The sequence below is a fragment of the Cherax quadricarinatus genome, chromosome 41, assembly GCF_038502225.1.
Source record: "Cherax quadricarinatus isolate ZL_2023a chromosome 41, ASM3850222v1, whole genome shotgun sequence".
Classification (NCBI taxonomy): Eukaryota; Metazoa; Arthropoda; class Malacostraca; order Decapoda; family Parastacidae; genus Cherax; species Cherax quadricarinatus.
In genome coordinates, this window is record NC_091332.1 from 26710502 (window position 1) to 26735836 (window position 25335).

The 25335-nt window shown below is 46.0% G+C and overlaps 1 protein-coding gene across 6 annotated transcripts in view; it reads right to left on the bottom strand.

Moving 5' to 3' along the window:
* LOC128695927 (uncharacterized) overlaps positions 1–25335 on the bottom strand; it is a 131951-nt gene that overhangs the window by 85823 nt on the left and 20793 nt on the right. For 4 of the 6 annotated variants that reach the window (XM_070093113.1, XM_070093111.1, XM_070093109.1 and 1 more), the window contains one exon: positions 6756–7082. The exons of 1 other annotated variant lie outside the window; for it this stretch is intronic. In XM_070093113.1, coding sequence (XP_069949214.1) covers positions 6756–7082 — 327 coding nt within the window. The remainder of the gene's footprint in view (positions 1–6755; positions 7083–25335) is intronic. One more of the 6 variants, XM_070093112.1, reaches the window with a different exon arrangement.

Sequence of the window (25335 nt, forward strand, 5' to 3'; positions counted from 1 at the left end):
AGATGGAACAGTAACAGAATCTGTTTGGGTAGAGTTTGTAGAGGGTCAAGAAAAACTAATTCTAGGTGTAATATACCGACCTCCTGGCTTGGATCACGATAGAGGGAGACTTCTTTGGGACGAAATTGTTAGGGCTTCTACACACAATAACATAGTCAAAGTAGGGGACTTTAATTTTCGTCAAATTGACTGGAATTCTTTGACAGGTAATCTAGAGTCCAGTGACTTTATGGAAACAGTTCAGGACTGTTTTCTGAAGCAGTGCATAACAGAGCCTACCAGGGGTAATAATTTGCTAGACCTAGTCTTGTCAAATAAGGAAACACTCGTAAATAAATTGGAGATCACTGAAGAGCTAGGCACAAGTGATCAGAAATCCATCACTTTTAGCATTAACTGGGAATGCAAGAATAATGATACCTGGAGTTTACCTGGAGAGAGTTCCGGGGGTCAACGCCCCCGCGGCCCAGTCTGAGACCAGGCCTCCTGGTGGATCAGAGCCTGATCAACCAGGCTGTTGCTGCTGGCTGCACGCAAACCAACATACGAGCCACAGCCCGGCTGATCCGGAACTGACTGATAATACAGTAAAAATCCCTGATTTTCGTTCTGCCGATTATAATGGACTTAGGGAACACCTGTCTAATCTAGATTGGGGTTATCTAGCTAATGATTTTATTGACGATGATCATACTTATGATTATGAAGGAATCTGCTTTTATGATTGTTTTCTTAATAATGTACACAGTGCCCAGAGTATATACATTCCCCAGAGAGAAATTAGGTCTAATAATAACGATCCCAAATGGGTTAACAGGAGGCTAAAGCTAAAGGGGAATTTATAGGCGCATCAGAAGAGGAGAGGTTAACCTTACTGATGATCAGTCTGTAACTGATTTCATCAACAATATGAACAACACACTTCTCATACCAACAATAACTAAACCAACCAGGCTCACTGAGACAAGTGCAACCATAATAGACCACATATGGACCAATATACTAGCCCCCCTTAAATCAGGGATAATCACAGATAGCACTACAGACCACTACCCTACCTTCCTCCTGACAAACATTAGTAAACCACCACTTGAATACAACAAAGTCTCATTTAGACTCCATGACGAGGCCTCAGTAAGGAAGTTCACAGCTGACCTAGAGACTGTTGATTGGCCTACAGAATTCTCCAAGGCCAATGGTATTGATGACTGGACAGACATCTTTCTTAACAAATTACTTAGACTATACAACAAACATTGTCCTATAAAAACAAAACAGATCACAAACAAACGGCTTGGTTGCCCATGGCTAACCAGCACCATTCTGAAATCCATAGACAAGAAACACCAATATGAAAAGCAATATAGACAGGGCTTAATACACAAAGATACTCTTAAACACTATTCATCAGCTCTCACCAAAGTAATAAAAAAAGCCAAACAACTATACTACTCCAGTAGATTCACAGACACTAGAGGAGATATAAAAAAGACCTGGAAAACACTCTCTCAGATTCTAGGGACCCACAAACTGAGAAAAACCAAGAATATTGTCCTAACTAAACCTAATGAAACACCACTACATCCCACTGACACAGCTAACAAGATAAACGACTTCTTCTCAAACATAGGATCTAATCTCGCCAGTAAAATCCCACATACCAATGCCCATGCCGGGGACTACCTAGATGGTAATTTCCCTAATTCCTTCTATCTTGCACCAACTGAGCCCACGGAAGTCATTGGGATCATAAAGTCACTTAAAAATAACTCGGGGAATCTGTCTCATGTCCCACCATTACTGTACAAGCGAGCGGCCCATGTCCTTTCGCATGCTATTTCATTACTTTTTAACAAGTCAATAGAGACTAGCACCTTCCCGAAACTACTCAAGATGGCAAGGGTTACACCAATACATAAAGGTGGTGACCCTACAGACTTAAACAACTATAGGCCAATATCTAACTTACCATTGCTATCCAAAATCTTTGAGAAACTCGTGTACAAGAGACTGTATTCATTTATAACGGCTCAAAACATACTCAACCCCTGCCAGTTTGGATTCAGGAAAAATAAAAGCACTAATGATGCAATCACAAAAATGCTAGATCTGCTTTACACAGCATTGGAAAATAAGGAATATCCACTAGGAATTTTTATTGACCTAAGAAAAGCTTTTGACACAGTAAACCACCAAATCCTACTCCACAAACTTGACCACTACGGTATAAGAGGCCATGCGCTTGCTTATTTCAAATCTTACATTACTAATAGGTATCAGTACGTCACCATTAAAGACACAGCATCAGCAACACGGCCACTTGATACTGGAGTTCCACAGGGAAGTGTCCTTGGTCCCCTGCTCTTCCTCATATACATCAATGACCTTCCAAACGTATCCCAACACCTGAAACCCATTCTCTTTGCTGATGACACGACTTATGTCATCTCTCACCCTAATCTTGCCACCCTCAACACCATTGTGAATGAGGAGCTGATTAAAATATCGACTTGGATGACAGCCAATAAACTTACGCTTAACACTGACAAAACTTACTATACTATGTTTGGTAGCAGAGCAGGAGATGCACAAATTAACATTAAGATTGACAACACTCTAATTACCAGAAATAATGGGGGAAAATTCCTAGGCTTATACCTTGACAACAACCTGAATTTCAGCACCCATATCCAGCATATAGCCAAAAAAGTATCCAAATCGGTTGGGATCCTCTCCAAGATACGATACTACGTGCCGCAAAATGCCCTTCTCACACTATACCACTCACTTATTTATCCATACCTCACCTATGCTATTTGTGCTTGGGGATCAACTGCAGCAACACACCTAAAGCCAATAATAACCCAACAAAAAGCTGCAGTAAGAATAATCACTAAATCCCATCCCTGGCAGCACACCCCCCCACTCTTCAAAGATCTAAACTTACTCCCAGTTCAGTACATCCACACTTACTACTGTGCAATCTATATCTACAGGGCCTTAAACTCTAATATCAACCTTGACCTAAAACGCTTTCTTGATAGTTGTGACAGAACCCACAGGCATAACACCAGACACAAACATCTCTACGACATTCCCCGTGTCTGACTAAACCTTTACAAAAATTCAATGTATGTCAAAGGCCCTAAAATCTGGAATACCCTACCTGAGAACTCTAGAACTGCAGACACATTCATCACCTTCAAAACTACCATTAGAAAACATCTTATCTCCCTGATACACCCCGTCAACTAACTACACGAATACCACCTGGTGGTTCACACTTACACTCGCTCACTCATTTGACCATAAACAGAAATATTAATCTCAGTCTTAAAATAATGAATCCTGTGATACTCTAATACTGAAACTATATACTGTGCCAAAACAAAAGCATTCACATTGCTAAACTCATAAACTAGTATTTAGTCACTTAGCCATAAGACCAACTTACCTCATAATTTGTAATATTTTACAATTAAGAATAAAACTAAGTATGCCCGAAATACTGTGCCAAAACAAAAGCATTCACATTGCTAAACTCATAAACTAGTATTTAGTCACTTAGCCATAATACCAACTTACCTCATAATTTGTAATATTTTACAATTAAGAATAAAACTAAGTATGCCCGAAATGCCTAGCCATGCTAAGCGTTCTAGTGGTACACTCTGTAATCACAATTTTACTACATGTAAACCAAACAATAACCAAATTTCTGTAAACTCAGCATTGTAATCCTTATAGAGAATAAACTTTGAATTTGAATTGAATTTGAATATGTTCAGCTTAAAAGAGAAGTAAAAAGGGGGATTAGAAAGGCTAAACGTGACTATGAAATTAGATCTGCTAATGAATCAAAGACTAATCCAAAGGGGTTCTTTCAAGTGTATAGGACGAAGGCGAAGGAAAAGGTAGGACCTCTGAAAATTGGGAATGGACAGCTGACGGATAATGAACTGGAAATGTGTTCCTTATTTAATGACTATTTTCTGTCAGTTTTTACACAGGAAGATGTAAACGAGATTCCAGTAATTAACAATCATTTAGTTCCTGGTGAATTTAAATTAACTAATATTACTGTCACGAGGGACATGGATATTAAACAGATAGACAAACTGAAGCAAAATAAGTCCCCGGGACCCGATGAGCTGTTTTCCAGGGTACTTAAGGAATGCAAGATGGAGCTTAGTCAGCCATTAACGAGTGTGTTTAATGCATCCATCATTACCGGTGTTGTGCCAGAGTTGTGGAAGATGGCTAAGGTGGTTCCTATATTCAAATCAGGGGATAAGTCCACTCCTTCAAATTACCGTCCAATAAGCCTGACATCTATAGTGGGCAAGTTATTAGAATCAATTATAGCTGACATTATCAGAAGTCACCTTGAAGAGCATAACTTGATAAATGAATCTCAGCATGGATTCACGAGAGGTCGTTCCTGCCTGACAAACTTACTGACGTTCTTCAATAGAACATTTGAGGCAGTTGACAGTGATAGGGAATATGATATTGTTTATTTGGATTTTAGTAAAGCCTTCGATAGAGTACCTCACAGGAGACTCTTAAGAAAAGTGGCAGCTCATGGTATAGGAGATAAAGTTCTAGCATGGATAGAGGCATGGCTTACCAATAGAAAGCAGAGAGTTACCATTAATGGAGTGAAATCTGAATGGGGATTAGTCACTAGTGGTGTTCCACAAGGATCAGTTTTAGGCCCTCTCTTGTTCATAATTAACATTAATGGCCTTGATGAAGGGATTATGAGTGACATGAGTAAGTTTGCTGATGATACAAAGATAGGCCATATAATTCACTCTGAGGAGGATATCAATGAACTCCAGGACGATTTGGACAAATTAATGTCCTGGTCTGAAAAATGGTAGATGAAGTTCAATGTGGATAAGTGTAAGGTACTTGCCCTTGGTAATGAAAATAACCCTCGAAGCTATAATCTAGGTGAAGTAGAGCTTGATCATACAGAATGTGAAAAAGACTTGGGAGTCATGGTAAGCAGAAATCTAAAGCCAAGACAGCAGTGCCTTAGTGTGCGCAACAAGGCCAACAGATTACTTGGATTTATCTCAAGAAGTATAAGTAATAGAAGTCCAAAAGTTATTTTACAACTCTATACATCACTAGTGAGGCCTCATTTAGATTATGCTGCTCAGTTTTGGTCCCCTTACTACAGGATGGATATAGACTCATTAGAGAGCATACAGAGAAGAATGACCAAAATGATTTACTGTGTAAGGAACCTCCCGTATGAAGATGGACTTATAGCCTTAAATCTCCACTCTTTGGAGAGGCGTAAAATGAGGGGAGATATCACTGAAGTGTATAAGTGGATGACGGGCATAAACAAGGGGGATATTAATAAAGTGTCGAACCAGGTAAGAACCAGAAATAATGGATTTAAGTTGGATAAGTTTAGATTTAGAAAGGACATAGGTAAGTACTGGTTTTCTAACAGAGTTGTAGATGCGTGGAACAGTCTTCCCAGTAGGGTGATAGAGGCTAAGACCTTGGGTAGCTTTAAGAAGAGACTGGACAAATATATGAGTGGGAGGGGCTGGGTTTGATTGGTGTCATTGGGTACGGGAGTTATTTCTTGGGTAGCTTTGGGTAGAGGTCGTTTTGATAAGGACCTGCCTCGCACGGGCCAGTAGGCCTTCTGCAGTGTTCCTCCATTCTTATGTTCAATATTTGAATGAACATTAAAATGGTATAAAATACCGACAGATTGTTAGGTAAGACACATATGCAACAGTTAGGTATCTTTATTTCGAAACGTTTCGCCTACACAGTAGGCTTCTTCAGTCGAGTACAGAAAAGTTGATAGAAGCAGAAGATACTTGAAGACGATGTAATCAGTCCATCACCCTTAAAGTTTTGAGGTGGTCAGTCCCTCAGTCTGGAGAAGAGCATTGTTCCGTTGTCTGAAACAATATGAAGTTGAAGTGACAGAATGGGGCCTTATATAGTGCCAGGAGGCGAGATATAGGTTGCTTTGGGAGGGCAGGTCCCTCTCAAACCCAGCCGTTCTCACTAGTAGAGGTTGTCGAAGTTGATGGTCTGTACTGCAACACAAGGGTATCTTGGTACAGACCATCAACTTCGACAACCTCTACTAGTGAGAACGGCTGGGTTTGAGAGGGACCTGCCCTCCCAAAGCAACCTACGTCTCACCTCCTGGCACTATATAAGGCCCCATTCTGTCACTTCAACTTCATATTGTTTCAGACAACGGAACAATGCTCTTCTCCAGACTGAGGGACTGACCACCTCAAAACTTTAAGGGTGATGGACTGATTACATCGTCTTCAAGTATCTTCTGCTTCTATCAACTTTTCTGTACTCGACTGAAGAAGCCTGTGTAGGCGAAACGTTTCGAAATAAAGATACCTAACTGTTGCATATGTGTCTTACCTAACACACATGTTCAATATTTACCTGACAGCTACCACTGCTTACTTGACGACTGTTAATATTACCCGACAGCTAGCAGTATTCACATGACAGCCTTCGTCCAGGACAGGATTAAAAAGGGACGCCCAAAGGACAAGAAATTTTTCGGGCCCACTGACACTATAATTTCATTATCATATTACATACTGATGTTATTATATACAGAGTAAAGCAGCCTTGTTTTTGTCAACACCCTTGCTATGTTGAGGGACGCAGGGCTAACGTAACCCAGTGATCTATTTAATCTGCCACTGCATCCATCATTCATCAGACGGGAGAAAACATACCTGAAAAGTGAAGGTAGCAGGTGACAGGCCTTGCCATTGGTCACGCTGCGCAGGAAATCGACAGGTAAATTAGGATGTCTCCGAGCCAGGTGTTCGCTAGTGGTGAGGTTGAGCCAAGACATTATTAAGTCTAGCTGCTGCACCGTCTGTAATCTTTTGCCTTCCTTCGTTATTTTACACTTGCAACTCTGAATGTCGTTCATTTTATCAACAATGGACTGTCGTTCAGGTTCAGGCGTCCAGTAGGGGACGTGAAAGGACGTTTGGATGAGCCAAGAACAGGACAGAATGAACATTACGACAAACCCAGCAATCACGAGTATCGCTCTGTGGGTTGCACAAGAGTAAGAAAGATTGTAATATATTTACATATATTTTCAGCATATATAGGAATATATACACATTAAAAAAATAGACAAATTAGCACAAAACATAATTATAAAATTAGGAGTACTTACACTGCATAATTTCACACTACAAACAGCTAATGATGTCTAAGAAACAGACAACATTTCTCACACACAAAAGGAACGTTGAGACACTTGTAATATAGCTTAGTGTATAGAATTCATTTATTTTATTATTGTTAATGAGATATATAGAATATAGGTAGAGGCAACGGTATTACGAGCATGTAATTAGTCCAGTGAGAAGACCAGACATGCTTCCCTTAAAACCAGACACATTCGGGGAGTGCTTAGCTAGGAGATTATTTTCATTCTCCTCCCGTTCGGATATCAGTCTCACGAGCAACACACACGTCAATGTTGTAGATGAATGGTTCAGAGAACCGACACGTTGAAAATTAGACACATGCAACTCTTGGGTATCTTTATTGAGGAAACGTTTCGCCACACAGTGGCTTCATCAGTCCATACAAAGGAGAAACGTGAAGAACAAGAGGAGAATGAGGTAATCAGTCCCTCAACCACACTGGACAAATGTGACACCACCCACGACTGCTGCACCTCTCCTGCCTACGGTATATAAGCTGCTTTTCCGCACATATGCTGTATTCTATTCAAGATTGATGGACTGACCACATACAAAACATCCATACCTATTACTGCACCTGTTGTTAGGTAAGACACATATGCAACAGTTAGGTATCTTTATTTCGAAACGTTTCGCGTACACAGTAGGCTTCTTCAGTCGAGTACAGAAAAGTTGATAGAAGCAGAAGATACTTGAAGACGATGTAATCAGTCCATCACCCTTAAAGTTTTGAGGTGGTCAGTCCCTCAGTCTGGAGAAGACCAATGTTCCATAGTAGGAAACAATATGGAGATGGAGTGACAAATTGGAGCCTTATATATCGCCAAGAGGTGAGACGTAGGTCACTAGAAGAGGTAAGAACTCAGATGTTGTGAGGTCAGGTCCCTCTCAAATCCAGCCGTTCTCACTAGTGGAGGTTGTCGAAGTTGATTGCGGGTCTGTACCAAGATACCCTTGTGTTGCAGTGTCTGACAGATTGAACATTAAAATGGTATAAAATACCGACAGGCTGCATTTCCTACAAGAGTGACGGACTAAACACATCGATTCCAGGTTGAGGGACTGATTACCTCAAACTTCTCCTCTCCTTACCGATTTCAACTTTGCATTGGACTGATGAAGCCACTGTGTGGCGAAACGTTTCTTCAATAAAGATTCCCATGTGTTGCATAAGTGTCTCAATTCTTCAACTTGTCGGTTTTTCAAAACCATTCATCACATCTGTCAGACACTGCAACATCATGGGATCTTGGTACAAAGACTTCAACGCTTGCCCAACCTTTGGACGATGACCTACTTACACTAGTGGCAGGTCCCACTGTGATCCCGCCTCCTCCTGCTTCACCTCACCATTCTGCAGTATATAAGCCTACTATGGAACATTGCTCTTCTCCAGACTGAGGGACTGACCACCTCAAAACTTTAAGGGTGATGGACTGATTACATTGTCTTCAAGTATCTTCTGCTTCTATCAACTTTTCTGTACTCGACTGAAGAAGCCTACTGTGTAGGCGAAACGTTTCGAAATAAAGATACCTAACTGTTGCATATGTGTCTTACCTAACATTATTATTATTATAATCAAAAAGAAGCGCTAAGCCACAAGGGCTATACAGCGCTGCAGGGTAGGGAAGGAAGCAAGGGAATTGGATGGCAGAAGGGAGGGGGGATGATCAGCAGGTTACAGAAAACAGCGGGGCAGGGGATAGTACGGGGGTAGAGGGTAGCAAGAGATTCAAGTAGAAAGGGCTGAAAGTATCAGAATTTGTGAAGTAAGTCAGTCGTTGTCAAAAAGTCAATGAGAGAGTCCGGATGAAAGGTGGGTCCATCAGCGAGAAGGGAAGGTAAAGAGAGAGCAGCGGGGCGAAGACGACGACAGAGGTAAATTCTGCGTGCTCGTTGATAAAGTGGGCAGTCCAACAGAATGTGGCTGACTGATAATGGAGCTTGGCAATTCTCACAGAGAGGAGCAAAACGCCTCTCCATGAGATATCCATGAGTAAGACGAGTATGGCCAATGCGAAGACGGGTGAGAGTAGTCTCCCAACCTCGACACTGGTGATAAGAAGACGGCCAGTAACCTATACTCGGTTTAATAGACTGAAGTTTGTTGCCGAGCATAGTAGACCAACGTTGTTGCCAACGGGTGTGAAGGTGGGAAGATATTACAGCAAAATAGTCCGTACATGGAATACCTCTATAAGAAACTGGTAGGTCATGTACTGCTGACCGCGCAGCAGTGTCTGCCTGTTCATTGCCCTGTACGTCAACATGACCAGGGACCCAACAAAAAACAATATCTTTATGCTTGGTAAAGATGCGGCATAGCCAAAGTTGGATACGGAGGACTAAGGGGTGAGGTGTATCAAATTTTTGTATAGCCTGTAAAGCACTAAGGGAGTCTGAGACAACCACAAATGATGACACAGGCATAGATGCAATACGGATAAGTGCTGTAAGGATGGCATATAATTCAGCAGTAAAAATACTAGCCGAAGATAGTAAATGCCCTTGTACGACGCTGTCCGGAAACACTGCTGCGAATCCTACGCCGTCAGAAGACTTAGAGCCATCTGTGTACACAGCAATGGCATGAGAATGAGAGTGAAAGTGGTCAAGAAAAAGAGAGCGGGAAGCGACCGTAGACAGTTGGGCTTTCGAGCAAGGGAGGGAGAAAGAACAGACTCGAACAGCTGGAACTTCCCAGGGGGGTAGGGAAAAGTGAGATGCTACATGTACATAGAAAGGTGGTAGTTGAAGAGAAGACAAGAGCGAATGAAGGCGAAGAGAGACGGGACGGAGTAAGCAGGGGCGGCGAACAAATAAAGAATGTCTACTAATATCAGTGACCATTCTATAAATGGAAGGATTGCGGAGATCATGAGAGCGTACATAGTAGCGCAGGCAATGGGCATCACGGCGATCGGATAAGGATGGAACGTTCGCTTCTGCATAGAGGCTTTCGACAGGGGAAGAGCGAAAAGCACCAAGGCATAAACGTAATCCTTGGTGATGAATGGGGTTAAGGCTAGAGAGAGTAGCAGGAGATGCCGCTGAATAGATCTGGTCACCATAATCAAGTTTCGATAAAATAAGGGTGGAATGTAGGTGAAGGAGGGTTCGACGATCAGCTCCCCACGAAAGATGAGCAAGGGTTTTAAGAAGGTTCAGCCGGCTGTGACAAGTTGCCTTCAGAGAGGTAATGTGAGGTTTCCAGGATAACCTACGATCAAAGAGGAGGCCCAGAAACTTGACTGTATCACGTTCAGGGATACGGGAGCCATAGAGATACAAAGGATGATCGGAGATGACAGAGCGTCTAGTGAAAGTGATTTGGTGGGTTTTAGTGCTGGAAAATTTAAACCCATGCGTGGTGGCCCAATTGGAAACACGGTCGACTGCATGCTGGAGAGAAACTGTAAGGAGGTGACAGTCAGCGCCTGCACAGGCAATAGCGAAGTCATCAACATAGAGTGATGACCAAATATTTGATGGAAGACTAGAGGCCAAATCATTAATAGCAAGGAGAAAAAGTGTTGTGCTCAGAACACATCCCTGGGGGACACCTTCAGCTTGGATAAAGTCCGGGGAGAGCACATTATTAACCCGAACACGGAAATGCCTGTCAGTTAAAAAGTTCTTAAGGAAGGATGGTAGATTGCCTCGAAGGCCTAAGGAGTGGGCTTGGGCTAAAATATTATACCTCCAAGTTGTGTCATATGCCTTCTCAAGGTCAAAAAATATGGCAATAACTGAGTGGTTATTCGCAAAGGCATTACGAACATACGTATCCAAGCGCAGTAAGGGGTCTATGGTAGAACGTCCCTTACGAAAGCCATATTGACGAGTGGAGAGACTGTTGTGTGTCTCTAAATACCACACTAAATGTCTATTTACTAGACGTTCCATTACTTTGCAAACTGCACTGGTAAGAGCAATGGGACGATAGTGGGAGGTTTCATGTCCCGTAGTGCCTGGTTTGCGGAAAGGGAGAACAATGGCGGATTTCCACAGCTGTGGAAGAACTCCTTGTGACCAAATAAGATTGTAAAGGCGTAATAGGACTGCAAGGGCTGACTGATGTAAATGTTGTAGCATACGAATATGAATGTCGTCGGGCCCAGCTGCCGATGATCGACAAGCTGAGAGTGTTGCCTCCAGTTCTTGAAGTGTAAAAGGCACATTATACTGTTCTTCTCTGAGAGAAGAAAAGTCCAAGGGTGCTAACTCTCTGGCAGACTTTGAGGAAAGAAATGAGGGGCATAGATGGAGTCCCTGAGAAATACGGACCAGATGATTGCCAATTTCATTGGCAACATCTAGTGGGTTTGCTATATCAACACCGGCAACCCGCAGAACAGGAGCCGGGTCAGGAGAATATTTACCACTCAGTTTTCGTACTTTTTTCCAGACTGCACTCATAGAGGAAGCAGAGGTGATGGTGGAGACATAATCTCGCCAGCAAGTGCGTTTAGCGTCACGGATGACACGGCGAGTGATCGCACGCTTCTGTTTAAAATCAAGGAGTCGCTCTGTGGTTCTATTGTACCGGTACCTGCCCCATGCAGCGCGTTTCAAACGTACTGCACGAGCACAAGCAGGAGAGCACCAAGGCACGCATTTCTGAGAATGCCTGCCCGAAGTTTGGGGTATAGAATGAGAAGCTGCGGTGAAAACGGAGGACGAGAAGAGGTGTAAAAGCTCATCGATGGAGGACGAAGAAGGAACCTCTTTAAAAACAGTCAGGTGTGAGTAAAGGTTCCAATTTGCCCGATTAAATTGCCAGCGTGGGGTGCGAAGAGGTGGCGAAAATGAAGGGGAAGTAAGAATGATTGGGAAATGATCACTGTCATGTAAGTCCGGGAGAACAGACCAAGTGAAGTCTAATGCGGCGGAGGAAGAGCAAACTGAGAGATCGATGCAAGAGAGAGTATGAGTCCGAGGATCAAAATGGGTGTGAGTACCTGTATTTAAAACATGGAGGGGGTGGGTGGCAAGAAAAGCCTCTAACTGAATTCCACGGGAATCACAGTGAGACCCCCCCCAGAGGAAATGGTGGGCATTAAAATCACCAAGTAACAGAATCGGTGGCGGTAATGACGAAACAAGGAAGGCAAAATCCGGAATAGATAATGCCCGAGAAGGAGAGAGATATAAAGAACAGAGCGTATACCACCTATGTAAGTGGATACGGGCTGCTGTGTAATGCAGCGAAGTATGAACAAATAGCTGATGGTACGGAATATCAGTGCGGAGAAGAAGGGCACTTTCATTAAAGGTCCCATCAGGAAAAGGATCTGAAGAATACAATAAATTATAGCCTGAGATGTGAGAAATAACAGCAGAGTGTAATTTTGGTTCCTGTAAGCAAACACCAACAGGGGCAAACTGGGAGAGTAACATCTGAAGCTCACCCCGATTACCCCTGAGGCCGCGTATATTCCACTGTAAAAAGGCCATGATTGGCAATGATAAAGATACTTGAAATCCGCAGGTAAGGGTTCCTACGGACTAGAAGGGTTAGAAAAGTCCACATGCGGAGGCAGTGGAAAATGTTCAAGCAGCGAAGGAACGGTGCGCTGTGAAGAAAGGAGTTGCGCAGATGGAGCAGAGGAGAGAGAAAGAGCGGAAGGTGGATCAGTGTCCATTGATGGTTTGGTCTCTGCAATATATTCAGAGATTGCTTCAAGTGTTTCGGAATTCAGAGATGTCGTATGGGAGACAATATTGGGAATGGTAGGGGGAAGATGAGTAAAGATTGGAACTGTATTGGACTGTACCCAGGTAGGGGGGGGCGAAAGGGTGGAGGGAACTGGAGAAGCGTGGCAGGGGACAGAAGAGACAGGTACCTGGGAGGTGGCAGAAGAGGAAGAAACTTGGGAGGGAACAGGGGAGGAAGGTACATTACGAGGAGGAGGGTGAACCTCTGCATTTGTAACTGAGCCAGTGAGAGGGGAAGAACTAGGGACAGAGACAGGGAGGGTAAAATGAGGAGGTGGAAGATGGGTAGGAGGTCTTACCGGACCTTTTTTTGACTTTTGAGAAGTAGAGGGACGATTGGGAAGAGGTGTCGTACGAGGTCTCGTCGATACTGAGGCTTGTAAGAGAGAACTCGAAGAAGCGAGATTAGACTGAGGCGTTGAAGTAGGGACGTCTGAGCCGAGGACAGCAAAAGGATTAGATACAGGAGTGATTATGGGAGAGGTAACCACAGAGGTGGGTGTAGAAGATGGGATACCAGAAGTGGGGGGACGTTTTGAAACACGGGAATAAGAAACACGTGGGAGTCTCCCTTGGAGGCGGAGATGAGAAACTGCCATGGCATAAGGGAGACCTTCTGTCTCTTTGAGGTAACGGATTTCCCGCTCGTTTAAATAGACCTGACAACGGCGAGAGTATGAAGGGTGAGCCTCATGACAGTTAAGGCAAGAGGGAGATCGATTGCAAGACGTATTAGAATGGTCATCGGCACCACAGACTGGGCATTCGGCGATAGATCTGCAATATTTCGCTGGATGGCCAAATCGCCAGCAATTTCTACACTGTTGTGGTGTAGGGATCACCTTTCGAACTTGTAACCGATGTCCTGCTATATAAACTGAGGATGGGAGTTCTCGGCTGTCAAAAGTTAAACGAGCCACATTGCTAGGGTATCGTCTCCGCCCACGAACAGGAAGAACGTAAGTGTCTACCTTGAGGATTGGGAGATCTTGGAGTTCCAGCTGTTCTAGAATGTCGGTGCCACATGTCTGGAAATTTTGTTGAACTATGGTATGGGGCAGAATGACGGTACCACTACAAGAATTGAGGGAATGATGTTTTTCAAGGGTGACAGGAACAGTATCTATATGGGAAAGACGAGAGAGCTCACGAGCCTGGGTAGCATTCTGTACGGTAATGATGCACGTACCGCTCTTAAGAGCATGAAAAGAAATATCTTTACCAACATGGCGTAGGAGTGCCTTGCCAATACTATGGTCAGAAAGATAGGCAGTAGAGGAAGTTGGTCGTAAAGTGAAGAATTTAGTCCACTGTTCAGTCTGAAACTGAGCGTGGAAAGGTAGTGAAGGACGTGTCGATCGTTTCTGAGAAGAACGAGAAGGTGAAGGTGGAGAAGTATCATCAGCAGGTAATTGTCGTTGACGTTTAGGCGTGGGACCAGAGTTGGTCCGACGTGGAACGGGTCGGCGATTTGAAAATTGCCACACCGTAGAGGGAGAGGCCGGAAGCATAGTCAGAGGAGAGCGAAGGTCTGATAAATCGAAGGAGTCAGTCGAGGCCTCAGTACCTGAAGCGGGTGAGGAAACAGCACCGGCAATAGGTACAGAGGCATGAGGAATGTCTGAAGAGTGGTCCAAAGACGAGGCAGGGTCAGAACGGGGTGCGGTATCAAGAAGGGGCCCGGGGGTACCAGGTTCATGGACTAGGGCTGCCATGGTTAGGTTACTTCTTTCTTTTTGTTTTTAAGAAAAAAAAAGAAAGAAGAAAAGAAAATAAAAATAAAAAAAAGAAAAAAAAAGGGGGGACCGGGGAGGGATAGGTCCTAGGAGGAATGAAAGGGCCAGAAATCTCCCTCCGCGCCCAAGAGGACCTCAGCACCGCAAGTAGCGCAGATGCAGCATGGAACCCGTGCCATACCCTACCCATCATGCTAGTAAACTAACAATCCGGGATAGCAACCTCACATCTGCCGAGCTACCTTGGTGGACAAAAGAGAGGGCGGCCGGATATCCGCCACAAAGCATACCTCCTTCGGCCACCACCCCCGGAATCCGAAAGGTGGCTTCCAGAGATACACTCGTCGCCCGAAAGACACCCAAAGCTACTCCAGGATACCGGAGAGGGATCGGGACATCCCCAGGCGATCCAGATTCCACGGCAAACTACGCCACCGCTAAGAACCTCAACGGAATGGGATGGACCCCGGTATCCTTTCTCCTACCCAGGAACTAGCGCGCCTGTGGGAGAAATCCCAAAGGACAAAAAGAGGAAGGGCAAAAGGGAGGAGTGGGGAGGAGGAGGAGGAAAGGAAAAAGGGGAGGATGGGGAGGATGGGATAGGGGAGGGGAGATTGGGGGGTAATTAGGTTCGGTCTGAGGAAGAAGACCGATAGGTCTAATTCCTCAGACCAAGAGCCTCTTCACCACGCCAAGGAGCCCCCCTTGAAGAGGTCTTACCTAACAACCTGTCGGTATTTTATATCATTTTAATGTTCAATCTGTCAGACACTGCAACACAAGGTTATCTTGGTACAGACCCGCAATCAACTTCGACAACCTCCACTAGTGAGAACGGCTGGATTTGAGAGGGACCTGACCTCACAACATCTGAGTTCTTACCTTTTCTAGTGACCTACGTCTCACCTGTTGGCGCTATATAAGGCTCCAATTTGTCACTTCATCTCCATATTGTTTCCTACTATGGAACATTGCTCTTCTCCAGACTGAGGGACTGACCACCTCAAAACTTTAAGGGTGATGGACTGATTACATCGTCTTCAAGTATCTTCTGCTTCTATCAACTTTTCTGTACTCGACTGAAGAAGCCTACTGTGTAGGAGAAACGTTTTGAAATAAAGATACCTAACTGTTGCATGTGTGTCTTACCTAACAACCTGTCGGTATTTTATACCATTTTAATGTTTATTACTGCACCTATTACATACATAGAACACTTAACTCTGATATTAACCCTCCCCTCAAACATCTCCTTGCCAACCTCAATAGAACACATGACCATAACACAAGGCACAGATCACCCTTTGATGTTCCTCGTGTCCATCTCACGCTATGAAAAAACTCAATGCATATAAAAGGCCCTAAAATCTGGAATTCATTACCTGTAAATATAAAAGAAACACTACCTGTTTATAAATTAAAGTCTCTTCTCAAAGATCACATACTCACCCAAAATCAAATAAATACTGAATAACTGAACCTTATGAACTGTATATCTTAAATGTTTCTCACAATTATATCACATAAATGTTAAACCTAAGACCCAATCTAACTTTGTTATTTTTTAATTACACTAACAGAATACTCCATTCTACTGAATGTACAGCAATGCATGCAACCATATGACCTGTCTTTGTAATACTCATTTATGCTTTATTGTTATCAGTTTACAATAATTTTTATCACTGATTACATCATTGCTTAGTTAATCTTAAGTTAATTTTAAGCCAGCCCGTAATGCTATGCATACAAGTGGCTTTGGCATGCTGCTCTTACCTGTATTTTTTTGTACCTCTGTATGTATGTATGTTCAAATTATTAAATAAATAAATAAATAAAATAAATCGATTCAAGGTTGAGGGACTGATTACCTCATTCTCCTCCAGTTCTTCACGTTCTTCTATCTTGCAATGTGGCCATTTCCATGCACTGTGATCTCTACCCTGCACTGTGACCACCGCCTTGCACTGTGACCTCTACCCTGCACTGTGACCTCTACCCTGCACTGTGGGCACTACCCTACAATGTGACCTCTACCCTGCACTGTGACCACTGCCGTGCACTGTGACCTCTACCCTGCACTGTGGCCACAACCCTGAACTGACCTCTACCATGCACTGTGACCTCTACCCTACACTGTGACCACTACCCTGCACTGTGACCACTATCCTACACTGTGACCACTACCCTACACTGTGACCACTACCCTACACTGTGACCACTACCCTGCACTGTGACCACTACCCTACACTGTGACCACTACCCTGCACTGTGACCACTACCCTACACTGTGACCACTACCCTACACTGTGACCACTACCCTACACTGGCCACTACCTACACTGTGACCACTACCCTAAACTGTGAACACTACCCTACACTGACCACTACCCTACACTGTGACCACTACCCTACACTGTGACCACTACCCTACACTGTGACCACTACCCTACACTGTGACCACTACCCTACACTGTGACCACTACCCTAAACTGGCCACTACCTACACTGTGACCACTACCCTATACTGTGAACACTACCCTACACTGACCACTACCCTACACTGTGACCACTACCCTACACTGTGACCACTACCCTGCACTGTGACCACTACCCTACACTGTGACCACTAAATAGACTGTGACCACTACAGCACACTGTGACCACTACCCTACACTGTGACCACTACCCTACACTGTGACCACTACCCTGCACTGTGACCACTACCTTACACTGTGATCACTAACCTGTACTGTGACCACTACCCTGCACTGTGACCACTACCCTGCACTGTGACCACTACCCTGCACTGTGACCACTACCCTACACTGTGACCACTACCCTGCACTGTGACCACTACCCTACACTGTGACCACTACCCTGCACTGTGACCACTACCCTGCACTGTGACCACTACCCTACACTGTGACCACTACCCTGCACTGTGACCACTACCCTGCACTGTGACCACTACCCTACACTGTGACCACTACCCTGCACTGTGACCACTACCCTACACTGACCCTGCACTGTGACCACTACCCTGCACTGTGACCACTACCCTGCACTGTGACCGCTACCCTGCACTGTGACCACTACCCTACACTGTGACCACTACCCTACAATGTGACTACACTGTGACCACTACCCTGCACTGTGACCACTACCCTACACTGTGACCACTACCCTACACTGTGACCACTACCCTACACTGTGACCACTACCCTGCACTGTGACCACTATCCTGCACTGTGACCACTACCCTACACTACCCGACACTGTGACCACTACCCTACACTGTGACCACTACCCTACACTGTGACCACTACCCTACACTGTGACCACTACCCTGCACTGTGACCACTACCCTACACTGTGACCACTACCCTACACTGTGACCACTACCCTACACTGTGACCACTACCCTACACTGTGACCACTACCCTACACTGTGACCACTACCCTGCACTGTGACCACTACCCTGCACTGTGACCACTACCCTACACTGTGACCACTACCCTACACTGTGACCACTACCCTACACTGTGACCACTACCCTACACTGTGACCACTACCCTACACTGTGACCACTACCCTACACTGTGACCACTACCCTACACTGTGACCACTACCCTACACTGTGACCACTACCCTGCACTGTGACCACTACCCTACACTGTGACCACTACCCTGCACTGTGACCACTACCCTACACTGTGACCACTACCCTGCACTGTGACCACTACCCTACACTGTGACCACTACCCTACACTGTGACCACTACCCTGCACTGTGACCACTACCCTACACTGTGACCACTACCCTACACTGTGACCACTGCCGTGCACTGTGACCTCTACCCTGCACTGTGGCCACTACCCTGAACTGACCACCCTACACTGTGACCACTACCCTACACTGGCCACTACCTACACTGTGACCACTACCCTGCACTGTGACCACTACCCTACACTGTGACCACTACCCTACACTGTGACCACTACCCTACACTGGCCACTACCCTACACTGTGACCACTACCATACACTGTGACCACTACCCTACACTGTGACCACTACCCAACACTGTGATCACTACCCTACACTGTGACCACTACCCTGCACTGTGACCACTACCCTGCACTGTGACCACTAACCTACACTGTGACCACTACCCTACACTGTGACCACTACCCTACACTGTGACCACTACCCTGCACTGTGACCACTACCCTACACTGTGACCACTACCCTACACTGTGACCACTACCCTACACTGTGACCACTACCCTGCACTGTGACCACTACCCTACACTGTGACCACTACCCTACACTGACCACTACCCTACACTGTGACAACTACAGTACACTGTGACCACTACCCTACACTGCGACCACTAACCTACACTGTGACCACTACCCTACTGTGACCACTACCCTACACTGTGACCACTACCCTGCACTGTGACCACTACCCTACACTGTGACCACTACCCTACACTGTGACCACTACCCTGCACTGTAACCACTACCCTGCACTGTAACCACTACCCTACACGGTGACCACTACCCTACACTGTGACCCCTACCCTACACTGTGACCACTACCCTGCACTGTGACCACTACCCTGCACTGTGACCACTACCCTGCACTGTGACCACTACCCTACACTTTGACCACTACCCTACACTGTGACCACTATCCTACTGTGACCACTACCCTACACTGTGACCACTACCCTACACTCTGACCACTACCCTACACTCTGACCACTACCCTACACTCTGACCACTACCCTACACTCTGACCACTACCCTACACTCTGACCACTACCCTACACTGTGACCACTACCCTACACTGTGACCACTACCCTGCACTGTGACCACTACCCTACACTGTGACCACTACCCTGCACTGTGACCACACTGTGACCACTACCCTACACTGTGACCACTACCCTACTCAGTGACCACTACCCTGCACTGTTACCACTACCCTCCACTGTGACCACTACCCTACACTGTGACCACTACCCTACACTGTGACCACTTACTACCCTACACTGTAACCACTACCCTACACTGTAACCACTACCCTACACTGTGACCACTACCCTACACTGTGACCACTACCCTACACTGTGACCACTACCCTACACTGTGACCACTACCCTACACTGTGACCACTACCCTACACTGTGACCACTACCCTACACTGTGACCACTACCCTACACTGTGACCACTACCCTACACTGTGACCACTACCCTACACTGTGACCACTACCCTACACTGTGACCACTACCCTACACTGTGACCACTACCCTACACTGTGACCACTACCCTACACTGTGACCACTACCCTGCACTGTGACCACTACCCTACACTGTGACCACTACCCTACACTGTGACCACTACCCTGCACTGTGACCACTACCCTACACTGTGACCACTACCCTACACTGTGACCACTACCCTACACTGTGACCACTACCCTACACTGTGACCACTACCCTACACCGTGACCACTACCCTACACTGTGACCACTGTGACCACTACACACTGTGACCACTACCCTGCACTGTGACCACTACCCTACACTGTGACCACTACCCTACACTGTGACCACTACCCTACACTGTGACCACTACCCTACACTGTGACCACTACCCTACACTGTGACCACTACCCTACACTGTGACCACTACCCTACACTGTGACCACTACCCTGCACTGTGACCACTACCCTACACTGTGACCACTACCCTGCACTGTGACCACTACCCTACACTGTGACCACTACCCTACACTGTGACCACTACCCTACACTGTGACCACTACCCTACACTGTGACCACTACCCTACACTGTGACCACTACCCTACACTGTGACCACTACCCTACACTGTGACCACTACCCTACACTGTGACCACTACCCTACACTGTGACCACTACCCTGCACTGTGACCACTACCCTACACTGTGACCACTACCCTACACTGTGACCACTACCCTACACTGTGACCACTACCCTGCACTGTGACCACTACCCTACACTGTGACCACTACCCTACACTGTGACCACTACCCTACACTGTGACCACTACCCTACACTGTGACCACTACCCTACACTGTGACCACTACCCTGCACTGTGACCACTACCCTACACTGTGACCACTACCCTACACTGTGACCACTACCCTACACTGTGACCACTACCCTACACTGTGACCACTACCCTGCACTGTGACCACTACCCTGCACTGTGACCACTACCCTACACTGTGACTACTCTACACTGTGACCACTACCCTGTACTGTGACCACTACCCTACACTGACCACTACCCTGCACTGTGACCACTATCCTGCACTGAGACCACTACCCTACACTGTGACCACTACCCTACACTGTGACCACTACCCTGCACTGTGACCACTACCCTACACTGTGACCACTACCCTACACTGTGACCACTACCCTACACTGTGACCACTACCCTACACTGTGACCACTACCCTACACTGTGACCACTACCCTGCACTGTGACCACTACCCTACACTGTGACCACTACCCTACACTGTGACCACTACCCTACACTGTGACCACTACCCTACACTGTGACCACTACCCAGCACTGTGACCACTACCCTACACTGTGACCACTACCCTACACTGTGACCACTACCCTACACTGTGACCACTACCCTACACTGTGACCACTACCCTGCACTGTGACCACTACCCTACACTGTGACCACTACCCTACACTGTGACCACTACCCTGCACTGTGACCACTACCCTGCACTGTGACCACTACCCTACAATGTGACTACTCTACACTGTGACCACTACCCTGCACTGTGACCACTACCGTACACCGTGACTACTACCCTACACTGTGACCCCTACCCTACACTGTGACCACTACCCTGCACTGTGACCACTACCCTACACTGTGACCACTACCCTACAATGTGACTACACTGTGACCACTACTCTACACTGTGACCACTACCCTGCACTGTGACCACTACCCAACACTGTGACCACTATCCTACACTGGGACCACTATACACTGTGACCCCTACACTACACTGTGACCACTACCCTGCACTGTGACCACTATCCTGCACTGTGACCACTATCCTACACTGTGACCACTACCCTACACTGTGACCACTACCCTACACTGTGACCACTACCCTGCACTATGACCACTACCCTGCACTGTGACAACTACTCTACACTGTGACCACTACCCTGCACTGTGACCACTACTCTACACTGTGACCACTACCCTACACTGTGACCACTACCCTACACTGTGACCACTACCCTACACTGTGACCACTACCCTACACTGTGACCACTACCCTACACTGTGACCACTACCCTACACTGTGACCACTACCCTACACTGTGACCACTACCCTACACTGTGACCACTACCCTACACTGTGACCACTACCCTACACTGTGACCACTACCCTACACTGTGACCACTACCCTACACTGTGACCACTACCCTACACTGTGACCACTACCCTACACTGTGACCACTACCCTACACTGTGACCACTACCCTACACTGTGACCACTACCCTACACTGTGACCACTACCCTAGGTGACTACACTGTGACCACTACTCTACACTGTGACCACTACCCTGCACTGTGACCACTACCCAACACTGTGACCACTATCCTACACTGTGACCACTATACACTGTGACCACTACCCTACACTGTGACCACTACCCTGCACTGTGACCACTATCCTGCACTGTGACCACTACCCTACACTGTGACCACTACCCTACACTGTGACCACTACCCTACACTGTGACCACTACCCTGCACTGTGACCACTACCCTGCACTGTGACAACTCTACACTGTGACCACTACCCTGCACTGTGACCACTACTCTACACTGTGACCACTACCCTACACTGTGACCACTACCCTACACTGTGACCACTACCCTACACTGTGACCACTACCCTACACTGTGACCACTACTCTACACTGTGACCACTACCCTACACTGTGACCACTACCCTACACTGACCACTACCCTACACTGTGACCACTACAGTACACTGTGACCACTACCCTGCACTGTGACCACTACCCTACACTGACCATTACACTGTGACCACTACACTGACCACTACACTGTGACCACTACCCTACACTGTGACCACTACCCTACAATGTGACCACTACAATGACCACTACACTGTGACCACTACAGTACACTGTGACCACTACCCTGCACTGTGACCACTACCCTACACTGACCACTACACTGTGACCACTACACTGACCACTACACTGTGACCACTACCCTACACTGTGACCACTACACTGACCACTACACTGTGACCACTACGCAGTGACCACTACATTGACCACTACCCTACACTGTGACCACACTGTGACCACTACTCTACACTGTGACCACTACACTGTGACCACTACACACTGTGACCACTACATTGCGACCACTACCCTACACTGTGACCACTACAGTGACCACTACCCTACACTGTGACCACTACACTACACTGTGACCACTACCCTACACTGTGACCACTACCCTACACTGTGACCACTACACTGACCACTACACTGTGACCACTACACTGTGACCACTGCACTGTGGAACAAAGTCAAGATATATTTTATTACTTTTTAACATAATTAGTAAAGAGAGACATCAGTGCAGCCGCTAATTTTTCCAAGCAAACAAAGTTACTAAACTTGGGGATCTAAGACTTCTTAGTGCCTTCAAGATTGATGTTGAGAAGCTGATGTTCCTGCACCAAGCACATCCATCTCATTAAAATGGTGAAGACACTGTAGTTACAGAAGAGAAGTAAATTTACCCTTTCATAGAGTTAAAAAATTGGTTTAGTATGTTAATTTTTATTTGAGAAATACTCTTTTTTATAGTAATAGATTTATCTTCAATTTGCAGTAAATCTAATACCAATAAAGAGATGTGTTGATATGTGTGTATGTTGGGGGTGGGGGATGATGGGACGCTGAGGATGTGGCCTGGGAGACAAGTGGGCGGCAGCCGGAAAAAGTTTGGGAACCACTGGTCTAAAGCGTCGAGAGTAAAGTTGACTTCTGGAAGCTGCCTAAATGCCTTGAGTTCGAATTTCGAATTTACTTTCTAAAATTTTCTCTTATACGTTTAAATTATTATTATAATCAAAAAGAAGCGCTAAGCCACAAGGGCTATACAGCGCTGCAGGGTAGGGAAGGAAGCGAGGGTATTGGATGGCAGAAGGGAGGAGGGATGATCAGCAGGTTACAAAAAACAGCGGAGCAGGGGATAGTACGGGGGTAGAGGGTAGCAAGAGATTGAAGTAGAAAGGGCTGAAGGTATCAGAATTTGTGAAGTAAGTCAGTTGTTGTCAAAAAGTCAATGAGAGAGTCCGGATGAAAGGTGGGTCCATCAGCGAGAAGGGAAGGTAAAGAGAGAGCAGCGGAGCGAAGACAACGACAGAGGTAAATTCTGCGTGCTCGTTGATAAAGTGGGCAGTCCAAAAGAATGTGGCTGACTGATAATGGAGCTTGGCAATTCTCACAGAGAGGAGCAAGACGCCTCTCCATGAGATATCCATGAGTAAGACGAATATGGCCAATGCGAAGACGGGAGAGAGTAGTCTCCCAACCTCGACACTGGTGATAAGAAGACGGCCAGTAACCTATACTCGGTTTAATAGATTGAACTTTGTTGCCGAGCATAGTAGACCAACGTTGTTGCCAACGGGTGTGAAGGTGGGAAGATATTGCAGCAAAATAGTCCGTAAATGGAATACCTCTATAAGAAACTGGTAGGTCATGTACTGCTGACCGCGCAGCAGTGTCTGCCTGTTCATTGCCCTGTACGTCAACATGACCAGGGACCCAACAAAAAACAATATCTTTATGCTTGGTAAAGATGCGGCGTAGCCAAAGTTGGATACGGAGGACTAAGGGGTGAGGTGTATCAAATTTTTGTATAGCCTGTAAAGCACTAAGGGAGTCTGAGGCAACCACAAATGATGACACAGGCATAGATGCAATACGGATAAGTGCTGTAAGGATGGCATATAATTCAGCAGTAAAAATACTAGCCGAAGATAGTAAATGCCCTTGTACGACGCTGTCCGGAAACACTGCTGCGAATCCTACGCCGTCAGAAGACTTAGAGCCATCTGTGTACACAGCAATGGCATGAGAATGACAGTGAAAGTGGTCAAGAAAAAGAGAGCGGGAAGCGACCGTAGACAGTTGGGCTTTCGAGCAAGGGAGGGAGAAAGAACAGACTCGAACAGCTGGAACTTCCCAGGGGGGTAGGGAAAAGTGAGATGCTACATGTACATAGAAAGGTGGTAGTTGAAGAGAAGACAAGAGCGAATGAAGGCGAAGAGAGAAGGGACGGAGTAAACGGGCGGCGAACAAATAAAGAATGTCTACTAATATCCGTGACCATTCTATAAATGGAAGGATTGCGGAGATCATGAGAGCGTACATAGTAGCGAAGGCAATGGGCATCACGGCGATCAGATAAGGATGGAACGTTCGCTTCTGCATAGAGGCTCTCGACAGGGGAAGAGCGAAA